At 41.6% G+C, this 20,593-nt stretch overlaps 2 protein-coding genes across 6 annotated transcripts in view; one reads left to right on the top strand and one right to left on the bottom strand.

Moving 5' to 3' along the window:
• The first annotated feature begins 2,312 nt into the window (after window positions 1–2,312).
• Window positions 2,313–13,236, top strand: gnb2 (guanine nucleotide binding protein (G protein), beta polypeptide 2). Its single transcript, XM_030438432.1, has 10 exons — window positions 2,313–3,339; window positions 5,128–5,201; window positions 5,293–5,331; window positions 6,232–6,338; window positions 6,488–6,551; window positions 6,835–6,997; window positions 8,329–8,395; window positions 8,486–8,687; window positions 9,867–10,083; window positions 11,872–13,236. The coding sequence occupies exons 2-10, from the start codon at window positions 5,145–5,147 to the stop codon at window positions 11,976–11,978; spliced, it is 1,023 nt and encodes a 340-aa protein (XP_030294292.1). The 5' UTR covers window positions 2,313–3,339; window positions 5,128–5,144; the 3' UTR covers window positions 11,979–13,236.
• A 1,403-nt stretch (window positions 13,237–14,639) lies between these two features.
• mink1 (misshapen-like kinase 1) overlaps window positions 14,640–20,593 on the bottom strand; it is a 36,254-nt gene continuing 30,300 nt past the window's right edge. For all 5 annotated transcript variants that reach the window (XM_030437107.1, XM_030437105.1, XM_030437106.1 and 2 more), the window contains one exon: window positions 14,640–20,562. In XM_030437107.1, coding sequence (XP_030292967.1) covers window positions 20,479–20,562 — 84 coding nt within the window. In that variant the 3' untranslated portion in view covers window positions 14,640–20,478. The remainder of the gene's footprint in view (window positions 20,563–20,593) is intronic.

Raw genomic sequence — 20,593 nt, 5'->3', positions numbered from 1 at the left:
ACAAATATCATAAAATCAACACAGGCAACAATATAAAAACATACATCATACAACTAGAGTCGCGTGTTAAAAGAAGAGATTGCATGAGGAGGATTATTAGAGAAAAAAAGCAGGGTGGTGTCTCTACAATGTCAGTCAACCACTTGTTGGACGTGCAGCATCTCCTCCAGGAGACATCACAAGCTCCCATTACTTCAACAGATGGTTCATAATACTGTAGCTACATCTTAGCAGACAAAAACATAACAACAAAAGTCACCTATAAAGAAATACAGAAGCATTAGTATGGAAGCTTACAGAGGACTTTTTAAAAATAGGGATGTAAACTTGAAAATCACAATTTTATTCTACATTAGCAATGTTGTTTTCCATACGTCAGTTAGTTATTTGAGTGAAAATTAACACAAAAAGCAATAATTCAATTCATATTTTTTATAATCACACTGTTTCCACTGTTTGACATTTAATTTCCATATATTTAACCTGTTATAATAAACCTGCTGGACTGTAAGAACTGAATTAAGTCATTTTTACTCAATTTGTAAAAGATTTAGCCATTTCAAAATGGGCCAAAGAGCAAATGTAAATGTTTCTTTCTTGAATTTGACATCTACCATGTAAAATAATATTCAAACAATAGTCAGTGTAAAAACTTTTTAAAAAAAGATCCAAAGTAAAACACATTCAAAAATTACATCTGCTCCTTCTCCCTCACTGAAAATTATTGTAGGGGTTTAATTTCTAAAAGTTTGACTGCTTACACTGCAGATTGCAGATTTAAGATGAGTAGTGAATGAGCGTAATGCAAGCATACTGTACATCCTGCTGCACAATAATGGTCGACCTGTCATGTGAAGTAACAAAAAGCTGGACACATGTTGAGGGGGAGGACTTTTAAATGTTGTGACAAATCCTTCATCCTCAGACAGACCAATGGCAGAACTCAGGACACAGTCACAGCGATGTTGGATTTTAATACAATTTTGGGGGGAATTCTGAGTCACAAGTTATTTTTAACACCCTGTGCTAAATCTCTATGAGTCCTCAGTCTCACTAACTCAATCAGTCTCAGCGGACAAATGTGAAAATGTCACATGAGCCATCCTTCAGTTCAGCTCTTGATGCTCTGATGTCTCGTTCAGGGAGATGTGCAGCTTATCTGTTGGCCTATGGAAATTTCCCATTCAAAGCAGAGAGGATGAACGTGCACGCGCCCGGCTTTCCAGTAGGTATATCTACTCAACTACTGTACTTAAGTACAGTGTTGAGGTACTCAAGTAATTCCGTTTTCTGCTACTTGTACTGCCACTTCACTACATTATGGAGTAATACTGTACTGTTTTTATACTCTTACTTTATTGGCAATAAATTAGAAAACAAAACACTGATAATCAGAGAAATGCCGAATAGTGGATCCAACCCACAGTGTACATAAACCTTTAAGTATGTGTAGAAACTAATCTTTACTTGTAACCTACTTTGATTGAGTATCTGTACTGTCAGAAAACTACTTTTTATTCTAAAGTACAGATTAAAGGATGAGTTCACCCTGAAATAAACATTTTGTCATTGTCTATTCAGCTCCATGCAGATCAAAAAGTCAGATAAATTCTGGTGGAACCAGGAAACAAACGGCGCTGCATCATTTTCCTAAACAGCGGAAGTAGATGGGGACTTGTTTCAAAACGGAAAAAAAAGAAAAAAAAAGAAATGATGCAATCCAAGTAGCTGGAGGTTTTGAGATCCCAGATTGATTTGTCAAGACATTATTTACACCTTTTTTTGTTTTTAAAGGTGAAATCTTGCTGCACCTGATCTGAAGTGGGAGCACGGGCTGAACCACAGGTGGAGGTTTTTGGATCTTGGGAGACTCGGATTCTGCCCGTATGGATCCGTTTAAAGTCCCCGTCTACATCATTTGTTTAGGAGAATACTGCAACACTGCCGCTCCTGAAAATGTGTTCGCGGACTACGAAACTTCAACCGACTGACATCATTTTGGGCTGAACTTACCCTTTAATATCAGACAGGCCCACTTTACTACACTCAACTCCAGCAGGTGACGCCTTCAACAAATTCATGTTTGGACACAAAATCTTCCCTTTTTACTCAGGGTTAGGGTGTGTGTGTGTGTGTGTGTGTGTGTGTGTGTGTGTGTGTGTGTGTATGTGTGTGTGTGTGTGTGTGTGTGTGTGTGTGTGTGTAAGCCTGGCTGCACAGTGGTCTGATCAGAGGGGGGTCATGGGATTTAGCAGTATTTAAGAGATGGGTGTGGTTGAAACATGCTCCATGCCCGGATTTTTTTAGAGGATCCTTCCCCTTTGCGAAAGAGCGCACCGCGTGATCTGGCAGCCTGTTTCTGAATGATGATATTCAGAAGAGAGAGAGAGAGAGAGAGAGAGAAAAAAAACAAAGAAAGAAAGAAAGAATCAGGAATCGTGTGCTAATGGCTTGATTTCTTTGCAGGCCTGATTTCTTTTCTTTCTTTTTTTTTTAATTTTATTTATTTTTTTAAATCGAATTCTATAAACGAAACGAGACTTCGCACATTTTTTTTCTCTCTCTCGCAGCAGCCTAATTCAGTGCTGACTGTGTCCTGATGAAGTGTCGGTGGCAGAAGAGGGAGGAGGAAACCAGAGAGAGAGAGAGAGAGAGAGAGAGAGAGAGAGAGGAAGGAAACGAGGATAACGTCACGAGAAGCAGAGTCGGAGTAAAAAAAAAATAAAAAAATTTAGCGCCCGGACCGAGCGGTGTTTTAATGGACAGTCCTTGATGCGGGCCGGGGCACCGAGCTGGGCTCAACCATCGTGTTTGTTTACGCGGACGGATATGTTTTTGTTGACTCGCCTGGTGTGAAAAAAAAAAAGACAAGAGGGAAGGAAAGAGACGAAGAGACGAGAAGAGAGGAGAAGAGACGGCAGCAGCAGCAGCAGCAGATCTCATCTTTTTTCAGGAGCTCCGCTAAAGCAGAGAAATGGAAATGTGCGGAGCCCTCCTCCTCCTCCTCCTCCTCCGTTCGCCTGTTTGCTGAAGGATTTTTTGGAGGCAAGCCTTCATCGTGACACACGGAGCCTGAAGTGGATCTCCTCCTGCTGCATCTCTTTCCCCTTTGTGTGTGTGTGTTTTTTTTTCTTTTTTTCTTGTTCTAAATGCGTGAAAAAGACACATAGTGGGATTTTTCTTCTTTTTTTTTCCTCATTTTTTTTTTGGTTGGTGTGACTTGGAGACGTTGCCTTCAGGAGCAGAGAGAGAAAGAGAAAGAGAGAGAGAGAGAGAGGGAGAGAGGAAAAAAGGAGGACAAAAAAAGGAAGCAGCCAAAATCATCGGGAGAATTAACAGGTAGCCGCCCATTATCAATGCTGTGACAGCCGCTGTAGGCCGGCCCTCGCTGAGCGTAAGATGGCTGGGTGATGATGCGCCTATTCATGGCATCATTTTCGACTAAATTAACTTAGCTACATCCGCATTCTAGGAGCCGATCTCTGAAACGAGATGTGGCCGGGGCCTTCAGCAGCGAGCACTCCTCTTGTGCTGCTGATCAATATGTGATGTAGCCTGCATTGGTTAGGGGCCTGTGTGCCTTATCTGAATCCTGCACACAGTGGTGTTGGAGGAAAAAAAAAAAAAAAAAAATCCTGCATCTTTGTTTCCTCTACTGCGGCTTTTTTTTTTTTTTTTATTTCCAGCCCTGGCCTGCTGCATGTGTTAACCAGAGCCTCTCGGTTGTTTTTTTTTTTTTTTTTCCCATTAACATTTTACCCCCTCCTAACATGCACAGTCTCCGCTCATCCTCCTCCTCCAGATGCAGATGTAGCCATGCCATGTTTGGTGGAGCTGCACATCAGATGTGCATCCAGAGGGGTGGGGCCCCACTCACACTTGGCATCCTGTTTCTCTTTTGAGTTTTTCTTGCCTTGCTTCTGTTATAACACATGCTTGTCATAGACGCCCATGTATTAACCTCGCTCGCTTTGCCAGCCGGCATCATCAGCGTGAAGGGGGGTTCAGCCTGGTGGAGTGTGTGTGTGTGTGTGTGTGTGTGTGTGTGTGTGCCTGATGTGTGGTGATATGCGAGCCTTTCTGACACCCTTTCCCTTTGCACGTCCTCCCGGTTGATGCTCACAGGGCAACGAAAAAGCATCCACATCCGAGCATCTGGCTGGACCCATCCAGGCCTGATCTCTCTGATGCATCACCCCCTCCACACCCCAACCCCCGATCCCCCCCCTCCCCCCTCCCCCCCTTCAGCATTTCTCCTCCTCATTGGCTAAATGAGCAGCTGTGCCAGGAGACTGAGACCCATGATGCACCCCTTTTGGCTTCCATTAGCGCCGTGTGATCCATCTGGTCGCAGGTCCCTCCAGGGAACAGTGACCTACTGTAGCTAATTGCTCTTCCTCTGCAGCGTGCACTGTATGTGCATGTTTGCTGCAGAGCGTCGGATTTGAATCTTCTCAAAAATGCAAATAAAAAGCTCCCTGTGTCGGGAGGCTGTTTGCATGTGTAACTGTGCTCCTATTCCTACTGAAAGCGTGATGTGATGTACTGTACAGTGTGTGTGTGTGTGTGTGTGTGTGTGTGTGTGTGTGTGACCCCAGTTGGCCCACAGCTGAAGGATACATCTCCTGCCAGTGTTGGAACCACAGATGACAGGAAATAAAGATTACTGTGTTTAGCATTAGCACAAGTTCTGACTTGATACACGACCTGTAAGTGCACAGTGTGATGAGCCCCCCCCCCCAGCTTTGAAGGGAGTGTTCGCGTCAGTATCTGCGATGCCGGCTGCTCGATAGCAGTTCAGTCATTTCAGATTATTCTCCTCAGTTAAACCAGGCATAGACAGATTACAAGGTTTTTTCGCACTGTGTGGGTTCAGTAAACCTCGGAGATTAAAATGTGTGTTTATTAATATCTCTTTCCTGCCACAAGCAGTATTTTTAAGTAAATTATTTTGCCTAATTGATTCACTTTTAGATGAGAGCGGATTCCTGGATTACCGGATTACGAATGCACAAAACTATGTTAATCTCAGCGGGCGGGCCTCCCTAATATACACACAGGGGCGGTCATTTTTATGCATTTCTTCAGATGATACTTTATGTTAATCACAGTGTGATGTTTGAACAGGCTTGGACAAATCCAAAATGAGTGAGCTGGAGCAGCTTCGCCAGGAGGCCGAGCAGCTAAGGAACCAGATTAGAGTAAGTCAAACATTCCTGTAGTTCACCTTTTAGCAGAATGGTGCGGATATTTTTAGCTGTTGTGTAATGACTTCATTTTTATGTCCTTTAGGATGCCAGGAAAGCATGCGGGGATTCAACCCTGACACAGGTAAGTGCCGTCACATGTACCAGGAATGTGAGATGTAGATGATACCGGGATGGGACCAAGTAGAGCGCATACCTCCGCCAAGGCCCAACAGTTTCCTTTAATTCAATCAGGCCTAACACACTATCAAATAGAACATTTATCTGCCTGATTTTAATTACGAGGCACGTTAAATTGTACTTACTCATAGATACCGGACATTTAAATACGCCAGATTTTACGATCTATGCATTATACCCTGAGAAAGTAATAGCAATGGCAAAAAACAACTCCACCACACAATGTTAAAAGGAGTTAGAAAAAAATTCTGTCCCTGTATCCGGATCCATACCAAAACTTGGTGGGGACTATTATGGGCCAAGACTCAGCCCCCATCCAAGTCTCACGGAGATCTGTTGAGTAGTTTTTGTGTTATCCTGCCCACAAACCAACCAACCAACAAAGGCAAAGGTTATACATGTCTATGAATCTTTTTTGGGGGTCTCGATTCTGGTGTTTGCCATCGCTGAATGACCGTCAGTTCATGGGAGAAACTTGGCAGGTTTTGAAGGCCTGTGAGTGTAAAAAGCAGAGCAACTACTTAAAATCTGTTTTACACAAAAATGTTATGACAAATTGATGTTTTATACCCATTTTTTCACCATAAGTGAACATCTTCTCCAAATTCCCAAATAATATAATGTTTTAAATATATTTTTCAATATAAATGTATTCATATAATCTAATTTGACACGGGATGTTAGCTATTCCCGTGTTGTTCTCGTCTTAGCTTCCATTCTGTTAACATTTAAAGAAACTTCCCTGTGGAACCTCCCGTATCACACACAGTTATTATTAGCAAAAAAAAGGGTGGATTTCATTAGAACGAATTGAACTTTGATTAACCTCTCCTCTCTAACCCAGATTACTGCTGGCTTGGATCCTGTGGGGAGGATTCAGATGAGGACAAGACGCACCCTCCGGGGCCACCTCGCTAAGATCTACGCCATGCACTGGGGTACAGACTCAAGGTGAGCCTACGCTGCACCAAACGTTTCATATTGGCGACTTTGATTGCGGTTGAGGCATTTGACGGTTTCACTCGCTTTGCGTTAACGCATGCTTTTTGACACCGAGCCTAAATTAAGGTCCATCGATGTTTGGATGTTTGTCTCGGCAGGCTTCTGGTGAGCGCCTCTCAAGATGGAAAACTGATCGTCTGGGACAGCTACACCACCAACAAGGTAGAGTTAGCCGAATAACTATCCTCCTCAGCCTCGTCACCCTTGGCCTCCGTCTGAACTGGAAGTGAAAGTGGAGTGAAGTCTTTCTCTTGTAGTGTGAGGGTGGTTGACTCATAACTGCTTCCTTTACAGCCGTGGCTTACTGTAACATTTACAGTGGCATTAGCATCAGATTTTTAAGTGGTGGCACTAACCCACTTTTCCGCTCTTATGAAGGGTTTGGATTGGGGCTTCTACTCCAGAACTTTAATGTCTGCTGCCTAAAATATCTCTCCCTTCGTAGATACATGCCATCCCCCTGCGCTCCTCCTGGGTGATGACCTGCGCATACGCCCCCTCTGGGAACTACGTAGCCTGCGGAGGCCTCGATAATATCTGCTCCATCTACTGCTTGAAGACTCGCGAGGGCAACGTCAGGGTCAGCAGGGAACTACCTGGCCACACAGGTGAGAGAACCTCGACACTCTCAGCTATTTCTGTGCGACTCCTCTCTGCGAGTCGAACCGATGAGACATTTCCAACGAGCATGTACCAGCCCCCCCCCCCCACCCCCTGCCTCGTGGGAAAGCTCGGCTCCCAAACCGCTAAACAATGAAGATTTCATTTACATGGTTAATTAATCGCAGGGCAACACTGTCTTAATGAGCTGAGACATCAACTCTTGCCTGTGAGACTCTGATTTGTGACACTGTAGCTGCTGTGCTGCTGTACGTTATTAGATTGAACACAATTCTGTGCTAAATTAATTCATTCATGTGACTGGAAGTTTTTTTTTTTTTTTTTTTCTGTGAATGAGCGCAAGGACACGTCATTTACAGTCTCCTCGCTATAATTTAAGCCATGGAAGCCCTTTTCTGCCAATCTGATGAAACATAAGAACCAGAAAGTCTTTGGGATGAGGAACCTTCAGGGAATAATGACTAAGTATCTCTCAATTTTATGACTATTATGATTCTTAACGCTTTGATATACATTTTGTGATACTAAGTGACTTCTTTGGGAGTCATTATTTTGAGTAAAGTGACTATTTTTGGAAGGTTTCTCATTATTGGGATACTAAGTTATTATTTTGGGATACCAAGTCATTATTTTGGGATACTAAGTCATACTTTTGGGATACCAAGTCATTATTTTGGGATACTAAGTCATACTTTTGAGATACCAAGTCATTATTTTGGGATACTAAGTCATACTTTTGAGATACCAAGTCATTATTTTGGGATACTAAGTCATACTTTTGGGAAACCAAGTCATTATTTTGGGATACTAAGTCATGATTTTGAATTAGGTGAGTAGTTATTTTGGGATAGTAAATTATTATTTAGATAAAGTTTCTCATTATGATGACTTACAGAATCTTTATTTTTCTCACCACATTGGCGGCGGTGAGCTTCCATATATCGACCAACAACAATGAATAGGCAATTACGATGTCAATTTTTCCAAATGAGACACAAATTAATATAAAGATGTCTTGTATGTCGGACTGTAATTTCCACCGTGGGTTGAAAGAACATGTCCCTCTCACATTAAAATCCCTCTAAACAAAGTCCGTGTACTGATCAGCTACTGATCCAGACAGAAGATGCTCATTCTCCGCCCGCACTCTGGTGTTTTGTGCGTCGGTTAACGGTCAGAAAAATATGCCTTTTTTGTCCCTATTGTGTTACAGTAGATGTGAGTAATACCACTCCACCATCACCTACTCACCTTTGATATTCAAGTTTCATCCGGCTCCATGACAGAAACTCAACACCTGTGCTTTCTCTCCTCTCAGGTTACCTGTCATGTTGCCGCTTCATCGATGACAATCAAATCATCACGAGTTCAGGAGACACCACATGGTGAGCCGCGCAGATCCAGACACAGATGTGCAAACATGTTTTTTTATCTGAGCCCGATCAGTGTCTTTAACCCTGCGCTCTCTGCCCCAGTGCACTGTGGGACATCGAGACGAGTCAGCAGACTACAGTTTTCTCGGGCCACAGCGGCGACGTCATGAGTCTGTCCCTGTCGCCCGACCTCCGCACCTTTGTGTCAGGAGCCTGCGACGCTTCGGTCAAACTGTGGGACATCAGGGACAGCATGTGCCGGCAGACCTTCACAGGCCACGAGTCGGACATCAACGCCATCTGTGTGAGTGTGCTCAGGGCAACGACAGGGTGCCGAATATGTAGCTCCACCCATACTGTTATCAAATGGAATCACAGTTTAAAGGGGCGCTCCGTCTATTTTTACACATGAAGTGCAGGACACTGAAGCGAAACCTGAATCATTTCTTTTTTCTTTTTGTTGGAATATTACTTTTAATCCACCTTTTTTGAGCCCCCATGATAACTGACAACACAAATTATGTGTGCCACTACTGGCGCGTCCAGTCACTTTACCGGAACCAACATTTTTCTATGGTAACCGGACGCTTATTCCGTCTCCTAGAGCGATTAGTACAGTGTATCATTCATTCATGAACATCTAGGTTAGCGACTTCATTGAGCGAATACCACAAACACTAATTTTTATTGCTTTAGCCCACTTAGCTAATGCCTCTGAAACCTTGAAAGTGCTGCTGGTGAGTCAGTTATTAAGACCGGATGCATCAGCCATTATCTTTTCCCCAGAAACGTCGCCAGGAAACTTGTGGATGGACATATTTTGATAACAATGTATAAACCACACAATGCTCTTATCTGTGTCAATACAAATTATTCATGGCCTCGCTAACTAGTGGATGGTAAAGCGTGCAACTCGAAAGAAAATAGATAAACAACCACGACATGGTTTGTAATCCCAGTAATAACTCTGCCGACGTAAACCCGGTGATTATGATGTGCTGTCTGTTAACAGACCTATTAGAAATTTAAATTCCATATAACTCACCAGTCGTCAACCCAGCTGGCATCTTAAGTGGCAGTCTGCCCCCCCGTGTGCTGTCTAATACACTCTCCACAGAGCAGCTCTGGGATTTGTCTCGGTGACGTCACGCGCTGTCTTGTCTCCAGCTTTGGGAGGGATTTAAAACTGGGAGCAAGCTAGAGGATTAACAAGATTATCAATTAACACCATATCTGAGCATCCTGCATCAGTCCCGACGCCGACCGAGACGGTCTCCAGGTGGAGTCTGGACTGATGCACCGCACAGGTTGTCTGACCGTGGGACACATTCGGTATGTAGATACGGGGAGCATCACTCAGACCGATCAGTCCAAGAGCAGAGCCAATAGGAGTCATTTTACACCCTCTCTATTAGTTTCTGTTTCTCAGTGTAGTTGGAGCTTCCTGCCTCTCTCATCCATCTTCCTCTGCTCCTCCCCAAAGTTCTTCCCCAACGGCAGCGCCTTCGCCACAGGCTCCGACGACGCCACCTGCAGGCTGTTCGACCTACGTGCAGACCAGGAGCTCAGCCTCTACTGCCATGACAACATCATCTGCGGCATCACCTCCGTGGCTTTCTCACGCTCCGGCCGCTTGCTGCTGGCCGGATACGACGACTTCAACTGCAACATCTGGGATGCCATGAAGGGAGACAGAGCAGGTGGGTGGAACGGGAAAAAAAAAGGGTCAACCTGAAGCTCACGTGAGGTTTGGATTCATTACGAGGCGACACCACAAGTCTTTTCATATGTCTGGAGCTTTGATTTGTAGTTTTCGGTGCGAGTGCGCAGCCTATACACTTCACCATCAACTCAAACAGGCCTTCAATTATGCAGCAACTTTAAAACCAAAGAAAATGCAAATGCTTCACGAAAGATTGAAAAAAGATGGGATGTGTAACAATAAAGAATGGATTTTGAGACTAATGCACACCAAGACAGCAATACAATGTGGGTTGGTATTATAGTAAACTACAAATAAGCAAGATGAATTATCAATACCAGTGAAATTCTAACTAACTACGCAGAAAAGTATTCTTAAAATGAAATATTATTGTAATCATAATGGTAGACAGTAAAATGTTGATACATATATAATTTAACAATGATGACAGAACTTTAGTTAAACATGTATAAACACTGAAACCCACATTATAAAACAGCACATAACAGCCAGACTGGATAGACAGGCTTTAAGTGAGGTTTAAAAATATCTGTATTCCCACACAGAACCGTATTTGTCCCTGCAGAGTGAGACTGACTCGTGTCTGACCTTCAGCTGCTAAATTCTGCTCAAAAACCAAGTTACAAAATAAGTGACTGAAAAAAAACCCAACATGATTTGCTTTCTCAGATTTGTTACATAGCTCATGCGACACGGAATTTGATTAAGACGTGATGTTTGATTTGAAAAATCCAATCCAGCGGCTGATTTACTGGGGATGCAGTGATACCAATATTTGAAATGACAATTCAGCCGACAGGTGCTGCTGGTGTGAAAGATCCTTTATTTTTTAAAGTGACTGCTTCAAAAGCCTTCTTAGCCCGCTATTCACCTGCCTAGTGCATGAAAAGACTTCTCACAAGTTTGTCAGCACAACAAGGATGTGCCACCTCAGAAACACATCTGTTGAAGTCATTGTTTTGCTGAATATCGGCTGATGCTGATGTCCAGCTCATATATCGGTTGGTACCCGTCATTTACCTCTAAAAGGAATTCCAAAAATGTGTGCATGAATAAAAAAAGAATTGCAGTTATATCATGCATTTTCAAACGAATCTCTGGGTAATGTAGATCACTGCAATATATCTGGTTAAACCGCCAGAAGATGGAGGTGATACGAAAATATCCCTCCGCTGAGCACTGTGGAGCTCTGCTTTCCTGCAAATGAACTCATCAGCGTAAGCCGTGTGGATTTATGTATCTAAAAAGGGAATTGTAACTGGAAGCAAAAAGACATTTCACTGTTGGAGAAGAAGAAAAACCAAATGCAAGCCTTTAATAAGAGTGTAGAAATCACTAAATGTCACTGAAAACGTTACAATAAGTCACAGTCAGAAAGGAAGCAGCTGTGAGTCAAACACACTCCTACGAGACAAAGACCAAAAAAAACCCACAATAATCCTCCTAATGGTTCCAGAGTTGTCTGGTGGTGCGCGCAAAAAAACAACTGTGATTTGTAACTGCAAGTCGTGCTGACAAAATACAACATAAAATAACCATAACTATTTCATCATGATTTATTTTGGGGGGAATTTTTAACTGGACTTAGCGATGAATCCGCTCGCCTCATGCCTTGTTTTGTTGCGAGTTAAAGCCGTGATGAACACTAGGTCGCTGTGTTCCGAGTGGTTTTTAAAAAAAAAAAAAAAACTTCTCCTCACAGCCTGGAGAGCGAAACATTTGACGGTAACAAGTCTTCTTTTGTTCGTCCCCGTCCCTCCTGCAGGAGTCCTGGCCGGCCATGACAATCGTGTGAGCTGTCTGGGCGTGACGGATGACGGCATGGCGGTGTCCACCGGGTCCTGGGATAGCTTCCTGAAGATCTGGAACTGAGCCATGCACATAAAACCGCAAACACACACACACACACACACACACAAACACGCGCGTTCGACAGACAGACACCGCTCCCATCTTGGGCCACAGTTTGCACCCTGTATTCACTGTATGTAAGATTCAACAGACAAACTGCAACATTGTACTGTACATAATATATATGACTTAGGTATGAGGTATGAGTTCACACACTCACACACGCACACACACACACACACACGCTGTATGCAGGACAAGACGACACAAGCTGAACACACGCACACACACTACCTACAGCTGATTTAAGTGCACAGCAGCGAGCCTACAGTACATACACGCGCACACACACACACACACACACATGCAAACACACACGCAAACACACACTGCACACACACGATCTGTCAAATGTAAAAATGTGACCAAATACAGTTGGATCGTCAGCTGCTGAAATAAAAAGAAACACACAAATGCCACTATAACCTAAAGCCTTTTAACACGTCTAACACACACGCACGCACGCACGCACATACGCACACACACGCTCACACACACACACACACACAGACACACACACACACACACTTTTTCCTGAGAGACACTGCTCCTCGAGTTAAAACAGGGGAGGGAAGACGTTATTGGACAATTCTGTCTTTGTTTACAATGAAGTCCAAAATGCACTTCAGACAAATATTTCTGTACTATTTTTGTCTCGGTACCACACATATCTCAGTGATGCTAATGTGAAAGGAAGAGCGGCCGCTGAAGAGAATCATGTGAGTCCATTAATACTGAAAAACAAATAACCACTGACAGGCAGGATGGACCGCTGATGGACAGAGTCGGAGGAAAATATCAGCTCTTATTTTCATCTGGCTCCACACATCATGCAGTCACTGTTTTTATAGATACGTACCCCCGCATACAGTTCAGTGCATCTGTTCTTAAGCTTTAGTTTCATTCAGTTTTTTACACTTATTTTATTCATGTTTCTCCCTGTGTGCCTCAGATACACTTTAAGGATTATTAATAGAGAATATTGATGAAGTTAAATTAACAAAAAAAAAAAAAAAAAACAACAACAAAAAAAAACCAACCAAACAATTAAAATGAAGAATCTGAGATTCAGGAGGTCGGGTGGAAAATAAAAGCATTATAAGACACATCTTAATGAAGCAGGAGCCAGTATTCATACTTTGATTCTGTCAATGTATTATCTGGACATTACGACGGTATAATTGTACATAATATTAATAAATAATAGCCTCTCCTGCCAGTGATTGTGGTTTCTTTCTTTAAAGCACTGTTGAAGATGATGGGATATTTTTTCATACACTTGGTATATGACTTAACAAAATGTCTTTTCAGGTACTGAGTGGCAACACATACACCCACCTACACTGTTCAGTTAAAGATGGTCTAGTATGGTATGGTATGGTATGGTAACTCTTAATGGCTTAGGTACATTTTTAGCAGAAATCTACTTTATTATACTTAATTTACTATCGAACATTAAGCAAAAGAGTTAAAGAAACAAAAAAATAGAAACTAGGAAAGGTAATATTTACAACATTAATGAGGTAATGATCCAAACTATTTATTATTTACGTAAGTGAATAAACAAGCTGTTCTCAGAGGAAAATAAGGTTCCCAGAACACTGTTTGAAGCTAGAAAGGTGGCAGGGTCCGCCACATATAAACAAAGTAAAACAGTATGACATTGCGTTGTCCTTTCAGCTCAGATTCTTTATGAGATTCATTCAGTCATCAAAACAAATAGCTTTGTTTTTTTCATTTAGTTTGTTTAGGGATGAAAAAACTGTCGAAGATCTTTATTTTCTGATTAAAGGTACTCCCCTTTAACTTAAATTGGTTTCTGATGAAGGCCCCCAAAAAGCAATGTTTTTTTGTTTTTTTTAACACATTCACAGTTCCACACATTTAAATTGTACCTTACATCAGTGCTCATTTGCATCAGGTGTGTTGGAGCAGGGAAACATCGCACACATGAAAGGCAGCAGGCCACAAGGCACAGGACTGTAACGCACCGCCTCACATGAAGAGATGTACCTTGTGTGTTTCTGCCTTCAGCCACTAGGGGGAGCAGCTCAGCCGGCATCTCAGGTTCACAAAATGATGACAGGATCCTCCCAATCGATTACCTTTTAGTAATATCTATTTATTGATCAACGTTTAACTTATGTTTCATGTGAAATAACAATTGTGACTTTTAAAGAAAAGCGAAGTAGTGTCATATATGGAACATGGAAACAGGGACAACCAGATTTTAGCACCATCATGTGGTCGAACACGGTCTTATTTTTAATGTGCTCACAAAATGTTTAATATTTAATGGATACATAGTCATGTTGAACCCATACAGGTGATTTTAATTAGTCTGCCTCTTCTCAGGATTGATATTTCTTTTAACCTTTACCAAAACACCTTTATCATTCATCATATTAGTACATCGGAGTCCAGTGACCAAACTTAATCCCAGCAGCTCGGCCCACCTTCATCCTGAGCATAGATCTGATCAGAAGGAGAACCTGGGGGTTTCATGCATGCCCTTTAAAAAGTATGGGGACAATGATTTTGGAGTGTCGAACTCAGACCCCCCCAGTAACAACATGTTCAAGAAACGTCATTTAGAATACAAAGAAATGAAACAGACAAGACTGAGATCAACGTATTTTATTTTTCAAACAATTCTGTATTAAGACATGAATTCATCCAACACAATCTTTTGAAAGTTTAAAGTTTATCAGTCTATGAAATACAATCTGGAGTTAATCTCTCACAAGTAACACAGACGCGCGCACACACACTAAAACATTGCAAAAGATGTTCACCGTCTTAAAAAAAACAAACAAAAAAAAAGTTATTGAAAAAAGAATAATAGATATTGTAGTCCTTTCCAAAGATTCCGTCGCTTTAGAGCTCCCCAAGTTTGATCTGCCTCACTCCCAGCTACAGCTGCTAATCCATTCATACGTCAGTGATTAGAAATGCAAGCTATGAGAGAGGAGTGCCTGTCAGAATATCTATTATCTGTGTATCGATAGCTCAGAAAGGCAGATTCCGGGATTTCACTACAGCCAAACAAGAAGAAGCATCCCCACAGGTGATCGCGTTAAACCGACAGAGAGACGCCATTCTTTCTTGCGATTACAAGTCGAAGAAGTACAGAACAATTTCTGTAGCGAGCGACACGAAAACCTGCCGACATTCAGTCTGCCAAAGGCCACTGAAGAATCGCCTCATGCAAGTCTCGCTGAGAAGATTTGTTCAAATGCTTGTATTGCTTCTAAAAAAAAACTACACGTCATCGTGTTACAAGACAGCTGTCTCTCAGGGCGATGCACTACACCTTCAGCGATCCACCTGCGACTCAGTGGTGCCTCCTCTTGTCTGATAAACTTTGTGTTACTCGAGTTACATAAATTCAGCTATCGAATGTGTTCATGACACAAAGTTTCCCTCATGAGTTGTGAGGTTCAGGTCTTTTAATGGCTCTTGGCAGAAAAAAATTAAATAGCACTTTTACACCTTAAGGTGCTTTTAGAGAAATAACCACCCATAACTGCTCTACTGTGATACAAAGACCCCATTATCGGAGTTTCTGCCGCATAACATTTGACAACAAGCTTAATATTTGGGAGTGACCGATGTTGACCTCATCCAGACACCAGAGGCAGAGGACTTATCACAAGGCTTTGAGATACATTTTTATTAGATTAGTAAAATGAGTGTATTCTTTAAAATAAACTGTTTTAACTAAATCAAATGATCTGCTTTCAATGCCACTCAACTGTTTACACAAATCCAATCAAGCCAATAACGACGATTAAATAATTCCGATGTCCTGCTATTTATTATATCATTGTTTTTAATGAACATTTGAATATCGCCTGTGTATTTCAGACATCTTATCTTCTTTAACTGCAAATGTAGTAGTCTGATGTGCCGCACTGAGCCTGAGCAGTACAGCTGAGGTAGAAATACATTTAAGTATTCCAAGTAAATTTGGTATTATGAAACTTATTATGCAAATATGTGTGTTAAAGGAGAACTCCACTGATCTTTACACATCAAAAGTCTGTTTTCAGGAAGTACTACTGTACATGAAGTCTTTTGTGGCTCCAGACAGAGCTGCTGGATGTCTGCCTCATGTGATGTCACTTAAGGCAGTGTCGTTAGGAGCTGATGGCTACAAGTTTGGAAAAAACATCTGGAGGTGTTGACTCTATAAGACCACTGGTCGTTTCTCATCTGTTAGAAGACTGGGGCTACAACAGCTGCTACGCACAAAACACAGCCAAACCTCTGAAGTCAGAAGTCAAGTTGCATTGTGGGTAATGTAGGCGCCAGTTTTTGCTTTCAAACTACTCGAGAATCCGACCATGTTGTACAAGAACAGTTCTAAATCGGTGGAGTTCCCCTTAACAGACTTTTATACCTGGTGACAAAAGTGCATCAAACTTAAACTTCTAAAGAAATGATAGCTGACTAAATGTCTTCATATTCTGGAATTATCACTAATCGATCAATGCACTTTTCACTTTAACAATGTCGTCTTTGATTAGAGCCCGACGCAGACTTGATGTCTGGAGGCCGACGTTACTACCGACACTAAGGAGTAAAATGTTCTGATATCAATATATGAGCTGATACGCACAATTATCCCTTAAAATGTGGTTATTAAACGAGTAACTTTATCAATACACTGAGATAATTAACTTTTCTTGGTAGTTTATGGTTATAAATTGCCCCAGGCGTCTTTTTCAGCTTTATAATTAAAAAAGTAAAGTTTTCCTATCAGCGCAAATCGCACAACACCTAGGCCGACACTGATATATCTGAGTCAGACCAATATTGGCCCATAATATCGACCAACTGATACATCGGTCGGGCTCTATTTTTGATACCAAAAAGCCAAGAGCCAATGACCTCACATCACCACTGCATCACCTGAGCATATTAGCAGCCTGTCAAACCCCACACAGGCAATTTACACCCGAGGCGAGATCAAACACCAAACTGTGAGTCACCACGTGTGTCTGAATCACAGCCGCAGTCGACTCTTCTTACGAGAGGACAGTCTGGTCTACTTTACTGTAATGTTGCAGTAATGTTTGCACCGTCCACATACAGGCAGCTGTCTCAGCGGACGACTCGATTCACCACAACCTACGACTTGGACTGATTACATACCGCGTGAATGAGGAAAAAGAAACTCCACCTCTGTTACGCTCACTTATTACTCTGATCTCTCTGCCATGAAATACATTGTGCTTTGATTAATAGAGCGGTACACATTTTTATATAAATACAAATCTGTCTTATAGATGTACATTCACTTTTTATTTCTCAATATAGACTAATTTACATATTTTATAAAATAGGCTTCTCAGAATATGTCAAGCTAATTTCCTCACTACTAAGATCACACAATCAACATCGTTTAAGAAGAAGCGCTTACCTCATCTTTGCTGCAAGAACCTACATTTTTCTGAGCAGACGTCACACACAAGATTTGATCTGTACTAAGTTTTCTCTACAAACACGTTTTATATGTATGGCTTTTCTCTATGCTGGCTCCCACTGTCAGTAGATCCTTTTACATATCACTCTGGATTAGTCGGATGCATATTAACTTCTTTGTTATTGCAACTTTCTAAATGAGATTATCGTCCGTTGATCATTTGTGGTTATTTATGTGGTGCCAAAAAAGCATTTCAAGTCCAACAACAGGGATATTCTGGATTTGACTTAAGTGCACTTAACTGGCACAGGACATAAATCACATGATCAGAATGAGGGAGCAAAATATGGTTCATGCCTCTTCTATGTGAGATTTCAAGTAAGAGACGTGTGTGTGTGTGTGTGTTTGTATACGTATGTGTATGTGTGTACATGTGTGTGTGTGTGTGTGTGTGTGTGTGTGTGAGTGTGAGTGTGGGGGGGGGGGGGCTAATAACCCATCCTCAAAACTTTCGCCTTTCCAACTCCAAGGCACTGCTTAAACTGTAAACATGGCAGATTGATAAAAAATGATGATTTGAGCATAAAAAGCATGAGTGCCAGAGCTCCCGGTGGATTGTAACTGTGACGTCATGGCACATAACAGATATCTAAGCATAAAAACACATTCGCTAAAGGGGAGAAACAACTTTGATACAGTACTATATACTCTATTTCAATGGCTTACATGCACACCAAAAGGATCTGCTCGAGATCTATCTGTAAATGTATGTTTACTGACGTGAAAGTGCTCTCCATGCCCATCTACGTTTTTTTTTTATAATCTCACCATAAAATTAGCCATCTCTTTATATCATCTTTGATTAATTGCTCTCTGCTCTGACTATATATACGGCACTCTTAATAGCTTTCCTTTGAACTATATAAAATATACCTCCTTAGCTCAAAAAGCGTCTTTCAGGAGACTTCACCACTGATCACCAACCAAGATTCCTTTCAAAAATACAAAAGCTTGTCATACTCGCAGTTTAACTGGAATACCACTCAGGCATTCTCTCAACATCAACATGTCAGCATTTATTTATAAGCAGATGAACTAACTTCACACTGATATGAGTGAAGAAAAACCATCCTGACTGTTCATATAAAAGTGCTGTGGCAGCATGTTGTTGTAGTGGAGTGAATCATGTGTTGACCTATCCACTGCTGACAGAAGCTCCTTCCTGATAACGCTGCCTTATACTTGTACCGTACTGCCTAGTGTATGAGGACACAGCAGAATTCCCCTAAAAAGGGGGGTGAAACCCACAAACTACTCAAACAACTCAGAACAAGTAATCTATAGGAAATCCAAAGAAGCTATAAAAAAAAAAAAGCAGTCAGCTGAATTTTGGATGTATACATTGAAAGGATCATTGGTTGGCGATCTGTAGGAAGAGTTCTCAAATCTCTACTGTCCCCTTTGGCTTACACTAATACTCCCCGCTGCAGATTAATGCTGTGAACTTTGGCAGAATGTATAGATACAAAATATATTAAGTCTCATGTTTCCAGCCATGTTCTCCAAAGTGCCTGATGAGATGGAGCCCTCTGTGGTATTGCAGAGTCACCGTACTGACTGTACATTAAAATCTTTCCACTGGCCCGAGACCAATATGAACTGTTCCACACTAAGAGCTGTTCTACTGTAATCCCCTGGACAAACACGTCTCACAGAAATATCCACACCAGTGAAATAGTCTAAGAACTGAAATATAATACAGTAGAGTAGATCACTGTGGTAAGAGGGTGAAAGGCCCCCTGAAGGTGATCCCCCTTAATCACTATAATCTCAGAGACACCCTACTTTCATGTTTTCCTTACGTCCCCATACATCATCACTAACAGCCGAAAACATGAACTCCCCTCTTCAAACAAAGACTCCACAAGAATAGCGTATATTGCAATATAATAGCAATATAATTACAGTAAAATTAAGGATAGCAGTAGGCTAATACCAATACAGAATCACTACATATAAATAACAAATTTTTGTATTCTGTAAATCTATGAAAACAAAGTTTAGATACAAGCCTGATGGTTTTCACTTGAACCATAGAAAAAAAGGCAAAGCAGAAGATTTCACAGTACTGATTATGCGTACTGCAAATGTATGTGACGTCTGATTGTTTTTGTTTTTTTCATTATTTATTCATTTTCAAATTTTTATTTTGAAGCATTCACTTGCTGTGATTAAGAGTTGCAACATCATTTGCCATTCATGTCAGGAAAAGTTAGCAAAAAGCAGGACTTCAGGTTACTGTCTAGATAACTAAAAATATTTAAACAAGCTACTTTGTCCTGACTTCAGCATCCCTTTGTAATGTTTTTCTGCACTAAATCCTTCCTTTAAGCCTCCACTGAAACAAAACAATAAGGGGGTCTACAAGCCACTGCCGATGGACATTCCAGCATTTCCTTATTTGAAGTCCACGTGTCAGGTGGCAGCACACTGAATGGAGGCTATATAAGAGGCCTGGAAATGATTCAGATCTAAGTGTAAGGTGCTACCTATTTACAGCTTCATTTCAACATACAGTATTGGTAAATAATGCCTTCTTCAAAACCTACTGTAGAACCATCACGGAATGTTTTTAACGAACTTCACAATTAGGAACTAAATAGTCACAACTGAACACATGTCCACCAAGTAAAGTAAATCAAGACAAGGATATTTACAGTACAAATTAAGAGATGGTATTAACATGTGAAGCTCATCAGTGATTTTTCATGATGATTCAGGGGAGAATGTTATCAGCGGGGCCTCAGTAGAAACTGTATCTTTAAGGAGTGCAGGCTGGAATGGATTTAGACATTGTTTGTGTTTGCGTATGTGTGTGTGTTTGTCTATGAGTGTTTGAGTGAGTAAGGGGGGAGCTGGGGAGAAAGATAAGAGCTGTTCACATTTGTGTGCATGCGTTTTGTGAGAATTTCGGATGCACTTCGTTATCCAAACCGTGCGGGGTTCCACACACTGACCAGAGCAGCTGTTCCTTCACCAGTTCATGATGCAGTTTCTGTTCAAGGTCATGAAGTACACCTGGCTGCTGCCTCCGGACCGAACTGAGGCAAAGAACACCTGAGGAACAGCACGGACACCAAGGACATAT

Source organism: Sparus aurata, chromosome 13 (genome assembly GCF_900880675.1).
Source record: "Sparus aurata chromosome 13, fSpaAur1.1, whole genome shotgun sequence".
NCBI classification, from domain to species: domain Eukaryota; kingdom Metazoa; phylum Chordata; class Actinopteri; order Spariformes; family Sparidae; genus Sparus; species Sparus aurata.
Note: the sequence above shows the minus strand (reverse complement) of the source record. Positions and strands in the feature narration are given on the sequence as shown.